The 12,485-nt window shown below is 46.8% G+C and overlaps 2 protein-coding genes across 2 annotated transcripts; one reads left to right on the top strand and one right to left on the bottom strand.

The window, feature by feature from the left end:
- Positions 1 to 252: 252 nt before the first annotated feature.
- Positions 253 to 6,220, top strand: cdhr5a (cadherin-related family member 5a; the record flags this gene model as incomplete). Its single annotated transcript, XM_079997973.1, has 14 exons — positions 253 to 343; positions 646 to 824; positions 1,101 to 1,163; positions 1,495 to 1,584; positions 1,690 to 1,776; positions 1,939 to 2,043; positions 2,140 to 2,325; positions 2,572 to 2,662; positions 2,767 to 2,864; positions 2,984 to 3,190; positions 3,315 to 3,428; positions 3,510 to 3,576; positions 4,069 to 4,229; positions 5,148 to 6,220. 14 exons carry the CDS (start codon positions 253 to 255, stop codon positions 5,703 to 5,705), a joined length of 2,097 nt encoding a protein of 698 aa, XP_079854099.1. The 3' UTR covers positions 5,706 to 6,220.
- A 189-nt stretch (positions 6,221 to 6,409) lies between these two features.
- Positions 6,410 to 11,845, bottom strand: ctsd (cathepsin D). Its single transcript, XM_079998300.1, has 9 exons — positions 11,648 to 11,845; positions 10,486 to 10,642; positions 8,931 to 9,054; positions 8,714 to 8,832; positions 8,400 to 8,599; positions 8,064 to 8,186; positions 7,487 to 7,631; positions 7,271 to 7,369; positions 6,410 to 6,994 (listed from the first exon to the last, which is right to left on the bottom strand). The coding sequence occupies exons 1-9, from the start codon at positions 11,707 to 11,709 to the stop codon at positions 6,833 to 6,835; spliced, it is 1,191 nt and encodes a 396-aa protein (XP_079854426.1). The 5' UTR covers positions 11,710 to 11,845; the 3' UTR covers positions 6,410 to 6,832.
- Positions 11,846 to 12,485: the final 640 nt, after the last annotated feature.

The following is a 12,485-nucleotide window of genomic DNA, read 5'->3' as shown; positions in this document are numbered from 1 at the left end:
GGCAGAGAGGGAGACGGGCCCGTCAAGCCAAAGCAGATGCAAGTATTTTAGTAGGAGGTTGGGAGTCGTGCCGTTGGCAAGCCCTTTGGCGCAATATATCCCTGTAAGATGAAGTCACAGACGTCGCAACTGTAGTCGACTCCCACTCGCCGGGCAGCACAGACGGGCCATTATGTGGAGAAGTACCAGCTGGTACCACGGCCCCTCATCCTCCTCGGCACTTCATTTGTTGGATTCCTCCGAGGTCAGGAGATGGAACTGACGTGGAAAGGCAAACCTGGGAACATTCTCCTTGGATGTGTGGCAGCCGTCTCCATCTGTTCCCTCTGTAGATCTCAAAAACGTAAGTACGACGTTTCTGCTGTTTCTGTTGCGAGGGAGTTTTGCTGTGAGGGCGACATCAGCGGCGGAGACCGGGGTCGGATGCGCCGCCGAAGGCCTTGTTCCGCTGAGGATGAAGGCTGCTTTCCATAGATTGCTATAGGTATAATCTGACTAAATGAAAACGCACATTCTGACCTTTGAGCACCTGTTCCACTTTGGGGGGTCATCCTTGGTACAGCTAGGAAAAATCCCCTCCATATGGTTGCTGTGTTTCCGTTGTTTTGCCTTGCCCGGACGTCTTACCACTGCGGTCCTCCACAGTTTGCACGGCTTCTCCGTCGCCCGGTCCGGTGTATGTGCCAGAAAACAACACGGTCGACGTTGTCGTCTCAAAAATCAACGCCGGCAGCGATGTGACGCTGGCCGTTGCGAAGAACCCCGACGACTTCTTCTACTTGAAGGGGAGCGAACTGATGGTGAAGAAAGGACTGGACTATGAGGTGACGGCCGCACGGCTCACATGTGTTGAGGTGGAACAGATTAACGTAGAGGAAGACATGTCGGACGCAAAACGTGGAATACGTGTTTCTCCTCTGTGAATGTCCTCGTCTAGGTGGCACGGAAGGCGATTGTTATGTGTCGCTTTACTAGTCGCGTTGTCTGTTTGCGTGCATTTAAATGCATCACAAATGTCCCTCATTGATTAACAGCACCTTGTATTTAAACGGTCGACATCTTGACGTCCATGCTCGTGTCTGTGGTGTGTGCCCCCTCAGGCCTCGTCCGGTGCGGACGCTCTGGTGGTGCAGGTCCAGTGCAGCAGAGCGGGCTCCAGATCTGTGAGTAGGGCACGACCTCGCGTGACAACCGCGTAGACAATGTGCCGTCGAAAAAAAGACCAAATGTGGGTTCAAACACTTGTAGCTGACGACTCAATTTTTGGACCCTTTATCAAAGTTTACCTTTTTTTTTCACGCTGTTTATTCATGTATCCATTCTCCGTTTTATGCATATATCCATGCAATGCTGAGTAACGTGATTTAAAAAAAAAACATATTTTGAAGCATATTTCGCAGAACATCAACCTGCATACATGACTGTAAAGTTGTCCGTCCTGTGGAAGACGGACCAACGCAGATGCTTCTTCCTGTTCTCCTTGTTCGCCTCAAGATGAACGTGTCCGTGAAGGTTTTCATTGAGAACGTCAACGACAACCCCCCGAACTTTGCGCAAAACCACTACGTCCTGGACGTGAACGAGGTGAGCAGAGCTCCGTCCTCCGGCGCCGTCCTTTCGAACCACTCGGTTCCGAGCCTTCCGGTGGACTCAGGGTGCCGTTTGGGTTTTTTGTTTTTTTTGCCGCAGCTTTCCCCGGTGAACTCCAGCGTGGGACTGATACAGGCCACGGACGTGGACTCGCAGCTGCTGTACTATCGCTTGGAGCCGGCAACAGTAAGGCCACAGCGCGGGCATTGGTTTGGTTCATATGAAGGAAGGTAGCGGCGGGATTTACTCACCCAAATAAAAGGATCCGGTGTGATATCAAGGAACTGTGTTTGCCGATCTAATGTAATTTTTCCTTTCCCCTCTCTCTCTCTGCCCTGGTCACGCCAGGACAAGTACCTCCGCCTGGAAAACATCAACACTCCGAGGATACTTGTTCAAAACCTTCTGGACTACGACACCGTTCAAAAGATCTCCCTGGTTCTACACGTGCAGGTAAGCACGCGCGGCGTGCGGCTCGCCCGGCGTCCCGGCGAGGCGCGGCAGCCGCCCGACCTTTGACCCCGTGCGATGTCCCCCCCGCGTTTCCAGGACACGTTCAACGGCTCGGCTTCCAACAAACCGTTCTTCACGTCCGTGGCCACCATCACCGTGCACGTGAGGGACGTCGACAACCGCCCCCCGTGGTTCCAGCCCTGCATGAGGGCCAATTTGGGGATGGCCAAGCTATGCGTGAGCACGGGCTACAAGGGCAGAGTCAACTTGACCGAAAAAGAGGTGAGGAGGTGGACGTGGTGGTGGTGGTGGAGGTGTGTCGCGTGAAGGGATCTTGGGACTAGGAACGCACGGCGTCATCCTCCTGCAACTGTGAAAGTGACGCTCGTGCTATATTCACCGTGCAAAAAAAAAAAAAGAGGTTACACTTCACCTCCAAAATAGAAATTGGGAAATGGTGTCAGGGCGGATGTGCAAATGAAAGCGGAGAAGGTGTCGCGGAGGCGTGATTTTCCCTTTCACTCACAGGACGGGCCCTTGACTCTGGAGCCGGGCCCTCTGTACGCCAAGGATGGCGACAAGAACAGGAGTGAGCAGATAAGCTACAGAATACTCAGAGGTTGGAAAGTGCTCCGTGGTTCACCGCCGTTCCTCGCGGCGTCCGCCGGATCTGGCGACGGGAAAGATAACGCCCGAGAGATCCTTTCTTGTCTGTCCCCCCAGGGAACGAGGGCGGTATATTCCAGATCGACGAAGACACGGGGAACATCACCATGGCCAAAGCGGCTGATGTCGTCGGCCCGATAACCCTCACGGTTCTGGTAACCGCTCTCCGCGTTTGACCCCTTCCGCTCAGATTAAGAAGGAGACGCCGGTAGCGACACTATCGGCCTCCCCGTCCCCACCGGACTAACGAGCCTCCCCCCCCCCCCCCCCCCAGGCGTCGCAGGCGACCAACAGGGACCAGTTCGCCGTCGCGCTGGTCACCGTGGAGGTGATGAAGAAGAGCAGGAACCCGCCGCGGTTCGAGAAGGAGCGCTACGAGGGCTACATCTACAGCACCTCGGTCCCGGAGAGCATGATCCTCCGGGACCGCACCTCCAACCGGCCCTTCAGGGTCCGGGCCAGAGATGAGGACTTTGCCAGCGTGAGTAGCGCCGATGTGCCCCCCCCGAGACACTTCTTTTACTTGAAATAAACATGCGATGCAAATAAACGGCATAACGGCGACGCCTTTGATCCGTGTATGCGTGTGTGTGTGTGTGTCCCAGGGCTTGAACCCAGACATAAAGTACGAGGTGCAGTACAGCAGTTACGTCAATGTGACCCCGGAGGGCTTCGTGATTCTGAAGAGGGTGGTGAAAACGGAGTCGTTTGCGCTGCAGGTAAATCGGCGCCTGTGCAGTTTGGTTCTGACGCTCCCCCCAGTGTTTTCCTACATAACCTTCCTTTGATCCGGCTTCAAGATCAAAGCAGTGGACGCGACCACGGGGGAGTTCGGGATAGCGGCGCTCTCCGTGCAAGTTATACCAGGTGAGGGCATGGGGCCTGTATCGCCGTCGCTGGTTATAATCTGAAAATTGACAGGGATTGAATGGAGGGACATTTCAATATACTGTAGATGTTTTAGGGATGTTTTTCGTTTTTGCTGCGATGTCTTTTCACTACGCTGAAAATGCTTAGTAGCAGCAAACACAACCAGTTATGTCATTGGACGTGGAATAGGCCACAGGGCCGTCTCAACGCACTGGTTTTCAAATGTTGTTTCATAGAGAATATGTATTGGATGCCCTTTCAGGAAGTAATACGTTCAATACGACGAGGCCAAATCGCCGAAAGTATTTGTAGAATTGCTGTGGTGGATCAAACGTGATTTGCGGAAATAATTCCGGAAGTGTGCGCACGTGTACGTGTTTTTGCTCGAAACACGGCGGATGTTGTTAAATTGTGAAGCTTCGTTTTGCTTCGCCGTTTTGTTGACATTCCTCCGTCCTGACCGCCTGCTGCGATGCGTCTCTCTTGCAGCGGTGGCCGTGCCGTCGCCCTCGGGCGGAGGGTACCGCGCCGGCGACATGGCGCTCCTGGGCCTCGTCATGGCCGCGCTCTTGGTTCTTTGCCTCATCGTCATCGGATTCTTGATATCGCGCGTGTGGAAGGGGAAGTCCAACGTCAAAAAACTATCCAAGGTCAGCGCGCGAACGTCCGGTGTCCAGTGCCGAAAAATGCCTGGGCTCTGTTAGATCACATGAGACTAGACGGGTGCTTTATAAAAACCCAGAAGAGAAGTGGAGGTAAATCAGCAGCAACACAGAACATTGGACGGATAGAAGATGTAAGAGGATGGACTAAACGACTGTAAAATAATCAATACACGTCTGCAGACAATAGACATGCCAGACAAAAAAACATATAAAAAAAAAAAAATCGAAAGAGCACAATTTAACACTGCTAAACAATAATAAAATAAAAACAACAGCCATTAACAACAGTACAGAGCTGCAAAAACAGGCACCAGAACTCATGATCAACTATAAGTTAATGATAAATAAATAATGATTAACCAGAAAACAATGAATAACTTGTCTCATTATAAACAATTTAATTGAGAATCATTAGCAATTCATTTCCAAGGCAATACAATAGCACTTGTATTTAATAAAAAAATACTTACTTGATTTGAGGACTTGTTTTTCTTACACTAACTGTAAGTGGAACACATTTAGTTAATTTAAGTTATTTCGCAGAATCACATTTCGTTCAATTTAGTCAAGCAGTGTGGTACTACACACTCATCTGGCCCCCTAATTTATTCCAATTAACTTATTATGTAAAGGCGGCCACATGCATTATTCAAATGCTTTACCACTGCATTTCTGCAGCTTCACATCCCAGTTAAAGACTCACTGTGTGTGAAATGTCTGCATGTGCAGGACTGTAACGTTAATGAATATTTATCAGCTGAAACCCACAGAAGGGCTCTGTGTCACAGCAGAACAAATGAACCTAGCGGACACTCGAGAACGGTGACATCCATAAAACAATGCCCCGATATCTTCCTTGCTTCATTAACTTGTGTATTAACGAGGCCCCTCTACCCCGTCTAGTGCCTGAGCCCCTGCCTGCGCTCCACCCAGCCCGGAGGCCGCAAGCCCAGGGACTCCATGCAGTACACCAACGACGGTTTTCAGACCGAGTCAGACCCCAACCGCGGCGGCCCCCGCCGCTGGACCACCGGCATAACGAGACGGAGCACCATCCCCCAAGCCAGAGGCAGGCTGATCCCGCTTGAGCGACGGAGCCGCCATTGCGCCTCCTGCGGGGTCTACACCAACCACGTGCACAAAGGAAGCCCTCTGGCGGGCAAAGGGGGGAGAGGGCGGAAGACCGTTTGGTTTAAAGAGAGCGAGGACTCCTCGGACATTGAGGTGGAGATTATCCCAGACACAGTGGGCAGGGTGGAGGAGGAGACCAAGGAGGAGCTGGAAGCAGAGATGGAGATGGAAGGGGTGGTGAGGGACCCGGCCCCACAGGGAGAGGAGGGTGGACAGGAGAGTGAGACCACAGAGCCCAGAGAGGATCCTGCTGATGGAAGTACTGACTTGAAAGAGGAGAGCCAGGGGAGCGATGGCAAAGAGCACGAAAACACTGGAGCTCAGCCATGAAACTCCTTCAAATTGAGGCGCTATATTCCACTGAACAAAACTTTAATGCTGATTTTTCTTGTTACTTCCTCAATATGTCCGCTAAAGGTATCCACATTCCAGCGTCAGCCAAGCCTTCAGTATCTTCAAAAAGTACTTTTCTACTTGGAATATACAAATGAGTCGCATGTTGCAGCACTAGCATTACACAAGGAATAATAAGTATGCAGGTCACATACAGGCCCGACATTAAATACAAACCTAATCCAGTCTGTGGTTGGTTTAGGTTTGAATTTCATTTAAACAAGGTTGGTTTAAGTTATAAAAAGGTGGTGATTATGCAAACAAGTAATTTTAATGCCACCTCTTTGCTTCTGTCAGCAATGACCTTTTGGTCACAAACTGTTTATGTACTGAATATTTAACAGGTGAAGGGACTTCTCTGGGGATTGTATTTTGATAATGTTAAGCAAAATAACTTTTATTACAGTAGAACGTTAATATATCGCTGACATTTTTGTACATTGAAGCGAATAGCAGAGTTTTGGAAGAATAATAAAGTTTGAAAGACACGTCACTCCTAAACTGCCTCATTTTGGATGAATCTGCTGCAATAACAAAGGCAAACAGTCTACCCATGCATAGGTAGAGATTAAAAACAATGAAATAAACACGGTGGCAGATTAATAACTAGGGTGAAAATGTAACACAAGTGAGACGAGTCATCATCTTTTAAGTCTTTATTTGAGGTTAATTCCAATAAAATAGATCTGAGATTCAGCAGATGAGGCGGAGTTTCCTCCAACAATGCAAATTAAAAAGTGTTCTGTTGCTTAAAACAGGTCCCTGATTTAAAATAAATTTGCAGATCAGTCATATTTTATCTTAAAAACAGGCAGTACTATACAAATAATGCATCGCTAATCATGTGTACACACACGCACACAGCACACCTTTCCAATCTACCAACACATTCTGTTGGGGATAAAGAGAAATTAAAATAAAAACTAACGGATATTCGGTGCATTTAGAATCGACAAATTCATTCTTGAGCGGAATTCTAAAGCAACAGAAGGATGTGCAGCACATTCTTGTGCTCCAAACGCCATGTCGAAACTAGGTTTGCCCCCAAAACAAGTGGACTTTGCTCATTTGGATTTGGCGAAGCCCACCCTGTTGTTTTCACGGTCGAAGACGGTGTAATACTGGCCGATGAACACGTCTCCCAGGATCCACAGCGGTCCGGCGGGGGCGGGGATGTCCAGCCCCATGAAGCCGCTAAGACAGATGGTCTTACCCGCTTGGCTTACCTGGAAGGTGTGGAAAAAAACAAAAAACAAACAAAAAAAAAAAACAAAAAAACAGTAAGACAGGAAGTTTCAAGACAGAAATGAATAGTTAAGTTCAACAACGGCCCCCAGAGGGAACAAAGGCTTGCTGGATCACAGATGGGGGTTGCTGTGGTCACGACCAAACAAAACAATGCTTTGTTTGTGCGGGTCGATGACGCAACGGTCACAGGGTTGTTTTGTTGTTGCGGGAGCTTAGCCCTCGTCGCCCCCTGCTGGACGCAGAGTGCCTCTCACCTTGAGGACGTACTGCTCCCCCGTCAGAGAGTAGGCCTGTCCGCCCAGGGTGAAGGTGATGACAGGGAGCGTTGGGATCTTGTCACAGCTCACCATGTACTGCAACACAGATGTTTTTACTCATTTCCCGTGTTTTTTTTTTGTTTTTTTTTAAATATATACACACTTTGGACACTGAGGTTGTGAGCACTAAAGCCTCGAGCAGGTCCAGCTCACCTCTCCCTGGATGAGTGGTGTGGCTCCGATGGCCTTCTGCAGGGCCTTGACCTCTGATGCGGGGCCAGTGATGAGCGACGTGCCGCTGTCCACGATGGCCTCGCAGCCGTCCTTGCACAGGCTCAGCTGGCTTCCCACGCCCATCCTGTCATGTACATGGATGCAGAGAGCGAAAGACAGAATCACAGCACCTCTTTAAGATTACGGAAATGATAGTTGAGTGTCCAATATTGCAAAAAGCATTGTTAGCCAGGCTCTTAAAAGGTTTGACAATTTCCTGAGAAATAAGATGTTTGCCACCCTCAGCATGCCAGTTCAACAGGATTCTATTTCATTATGTTATAAAGTCAATTAATGTTTAATTTGTTTCCACAACTTTTAGATTTTGAATATAATTTCATGCAACAATTTCTTGGCTTTGAACAGTCATGTTGTAGAGGTCTCTTTAGTCAATGGTTTGATTCCGCAATAGCAAATTCTCTCTCCAAAAAGAGCAATCACTTGAAAGTTTCAGCATTCCGCTGCTAGTCATACACTACTACGAGTGGTAAACCGGAGTGATGGAGCGTGCACACACCCATCCATGTGGATCTGCCAGTATGCTTGGCGGCTGATGTTCACGTAGTGAAAGTCGCCGGTGTAGTATTTGGAGTCAGTTCCTCCAAGGAGCAGCTCACCGCCCGGCTCGGTGTCAGGGTTCCTGGAAGAAGACAAGAAAATAAATAAAAGCTAGTCATAAAAAGGAGAAGAAAAAAAATACACAACTGTGCATATCTTGAAAGGAACACAAAAGTAAAAGTTATTCTTATGAGACAGTTACACCAGCAACGTTGCATATGTTATAAATGAAGCAGTTACCTGGCACCAAGGTTTAGAGCAATCATCATCAAGATGTAAATGTGTTGGTCCCCACCTGTTCAGGTAGAAGGAGAAGACGTTTTGCTCCACTTTCTTCTGGCTCATGATGTTGTCAAAGACGGGCGCCACCCCGTCCACGGAGATGCGTGGGTAAGCCATGCCGAGAATGCCGTCAAATTTAGCTGCAATGAAGACGACACCGGGCTGCTTGATGGCTTCCCCAAACAGCTGGTTCTCAACCGATATGTCCCCGATCTGGATGAGGACGTTCCAACCCCAAAAAAAAATTAATGTTTTATCTGAAAACTACAATAAAAGATACAATGCAAAACAAAGCCTTCATTGCCCGTGCATAACTAACTGGCTTACGGTGCATGTGTCCTGGCTGAGGTAGCCCGACAGGCTGCCAGAGCCGTACTGGATGGCAAACTCTGTTCCATTCTTCACATATGTGCTGGACTTGGCAGCGTTGTACTTGTGGTGAAGCACTTGAGGAGGGGGGAGAAGTGGATTTAAAGATGGAAAAAAAAAAAAGAAAAAAAAAAAGGTCTATAGTATTGTTTAATAATGAGCTGAAAGGACTTACAGCAGGCGATGTCCATGAAGGAACAGTGAACCGAGGGCACCCACAAGTTGGAGGATCCGGTGTCGAACACAACAGTGAAGGCCTGCGGGGGGGTGCCCAGGCCAATCTCTCCATAATACTGGGCCTGGACAAGAACAGAAGAAAAACTTGATTATCACTAAATGAACAAAGTCACAATAAAAGCTTGTAGACACGCAACCTACACTTCGCTTCCTAAACACTAAAACCTGCCAGTAAGAAACAGGCCCATAAAACATCACTTCATCACATCACAATTCCTGAGCTGAGCCACTCGCCGGGAAACTAGCTCAAACTAATCCTCTGGATTGTTGGTTTTTTAAGATGATAAGCTAATTTTATTCTAAAGCAAATATGCCGGATTGAAGAGCTAATGATTCAACAAGGGTAAATAGTCCTACAGTAGCGATAGATCTTGGACTCAACAAAAGGCCCAAACAGTATCAGTCACGCCTTTGATATTTGAGCTGTTTAACTGTTATTGGAACCTGCAGCTGCTAGTTTCAGTCATTGATAGTCGGTCAGAAGACAGTTCTCCACTGAGCATTGATAAGTCAGCAATATTTGTCTCATGCATTTCTTAGGAAATGTACGTCTTTGTGGTTACGAAAACAAAATTCATGACTGAAGGTCTTTTTATTCTCATGTGACTGGAAGCAACTTCTGCTCACTCATGAGAAGACACTTCAGTTGTTTGAGTCATTCTTTACGGGTCTCTTGTACCTTTCAAATTGCTCATATCGCCTCTTTTTCACTTAAGCAGGATCATAACATCGTTTGACTCCTTTCTTGAATTATATTATAGATGTTAATGCAAAGACACAGACCCAGAAGTTTAGGCTCTCAAAGTGAAACTTCAAAGTGCAAGAAACTACTTCAAGGTAAAATTTTATAGTAATGGCAATTAATGGCCATTTATAAAAAAAATAAAAATAAACACCAAAGCTACTCCTTTTCAGCTTTACATAACCTCACTGAAGCAACTATTTTCCAAACATTCAAAAGACACCAGCTTAACTTTTCAGCCCCCTCCCTGCTTTATTTGAAGGCATGAATTAAATCAGAGCCAAACATGGAAGGAAGGTTTAGAATTACTTCACTTTTTATCTTTAGAGGAAATTAAAAAAAAAGAAAAGAAAGAAAAAGTCCAGTATGCTCACTAAATATAAAGTCTGTGACAACAGGTCACAAGATTAGGAAGCAAACAGTTCAGATGTCTACAACCAAGTCAGCTGATGAGCAAAGCTTCCTCCTATGTCCCAACGATTTAAGCCAGCCCCCCCCCCCCTCCCTCCTTAGAGCTGAATTTGGGCAACAACAGCATCAACCATTTTGAGCGCTGCTGTGCTCTAGAGGTTTTGTTTATGAAGTATATATTTTTTTCATTCAGCTAGGGGGATTAAAGGGAAAAGGCCAACACGTCTCCACACAAGAGAACCTTTGTCGTGCGGCTGTCCCTCGGCCCTCGACGGTGCATGAGGGAAAGCCAAAACGTAACGGTGCACGGGTCCCTGGTTCGAGAAGCCGGCAAACTTACGTCAAGGTAGTTCTTCAGGGTCTCTGGAGTGGGTCCGTCACTGGAGGGGAAGCCAAAATTGTACTTAAGGGAGTGTTTGTCGGCCACAAGCTCCTCTACTTGTCTCCCCGAGTCCGTCAGCTCACGTCTGATGGAACGGAATTTCTTCAAGGGGATTCTGAGACAAGACAAGAAAAACAAAAAAAAAGTCAAAAAGGGTTCGGGTAAAATGCACGACCGCGGAAAAGCTTGACGCCTTCGGCTGTCGCAAGAGTTGCAGTTGAGGGCTGATAAGAGGCATACTTGAGACAAAGCAATATAAGGGGAGATAACACTTCATTAATCCCCAGAGAATCAGGAAATGTAGGCTCAAGTGAGGCTTAGTGTCAACATTTTAGATGTTCAATGTTAAGAGTCTTTCATATCCATTCCAGTCGGGAATCGTTTTATTAAGGTGGTTCATTCAGAAGCAGTTTATTGGACAGAGTTCATTTTCATATACAAGGAGTTTGTCTTGGTGATAGTCAGCGCATTGTAGTGCAAAAAATAGCAGCATACAAAAACAATGATTAGAAAACACTGCAGAGAGAATAAACAAAACAACAAAAAAGGCTACGACGTGCTGAGTGGCCCACAAGGGTCGACTGGGTATAAATATAATGGGAATATTCCTTTATATGATGAATGTGTATACACTAGTTTGCCGTTGCATACACATGGCTACCATATGGCATACAATGGGTTAAGTCCAACTTATTATAGCGCTATTGCCTACAGCTATGCACTGCAGAGGTTGCTTTCAAAGTCAAACCCCGTCTTTCCAGGAAACCCACCAGACAAACCGTTTCAGTTCAGTTGTTTTTTTTAACGGTCTGTTGGAAACGAGGGGCGCCGTGACTCCGTGTTTACCGCAACACCGGACCGGCTAGCCGCGTTAGCATAGCTAGCTTCTGAGCAGCGGTTGACGCTCGGCTCTGACAAGCCGTTGGCTTAGCATAAGACGACACAAGAAAAAACAACAACGTATTTATCGCGCTGAAATCACATAATACACCGTGCTGACGGGTGTGGCCGACGTTGATATTAAACAGCCCTCAGCGTCATCATTATTATTATGAGTTCATTCAAATGGTTCAAGGCAGCTTTCCACCCAAAACATCCGCTGAAATCCAAAACGTCTCACCGGACCAGTGCGTCGCACGTCAGGGACAGGGCCGCGCATGTGAACAGGAGTAAAATCCGCATTTTGGAGCCGCAGTCCGACGGAGGCGCGCTCGTATTTGTTATGAATATGATCCCCGGGTCTGAGCGGAGCAACGCGGCAGAGACGGAGCAGTTCCACCGGTTCCTCCCCGCGAGGCCACGGTCCACTTTTATTACGACCGGGGACGCGTTCCGGATCACAAGGCGCTGCGCAGCCACCCCCTCAGCCGCACATTATTATCACGAGTATTATTATTTTACATTTGATTTGTATGTGTTTGAAAAACCAAAAGAGGATTTTTAGAAATATTGTTATGCTGGAAATATTATTATTCATAATTTATTATATGGGATGTGTAACAATTAAGTACTCGGACCTTTTGATTAGTCACCGTCATGTGACTCGGGACGCGTTCCGGATAACAAAAAGAAAAAAAAAAACAGATCTGGCGCTGCGCAGTGCGCACACTGCGAAAGCTAAGTAAAGCTTTATTTATATAGTACTTATATAGTACTAATGTATGAAAACAGGTCAACAAATTAAAATTATATGTACACATAACGTATACCAGGATTTTTGACAATTTACATTTAAATGCTACTGTGTCAGTCATTCAGAATATAAAAATAGACAAATAAAAATCTTGAATCTTGAATCAGAATATTATGGAACAAATGATTCAGCCTAAATCAGCAGTTAATAAGACAGTTCCTGATTTGTTTTACTTTTTTCCTTTTGGCTTGTTATGATATTCAATAATAAATCCTGAGTCTACAAAAAAGTAAGTAAAAAAAGAAATGGAGATATTTTCTTTGAA

The sequence above is a fragment of the Zeus faber genome (assembly GCF_960531495.2).
Source record: "Zeus faber genome assembly, chromosome: 3".
NCBI lineage: Eukaryota > Metazoa > Chordata > Actinopteri > Zeiformes > Zeidae > Zeus > Zeus faber.
This window is presented reverse-complemented; position numbering and strand designations above follow the sequence as displayed.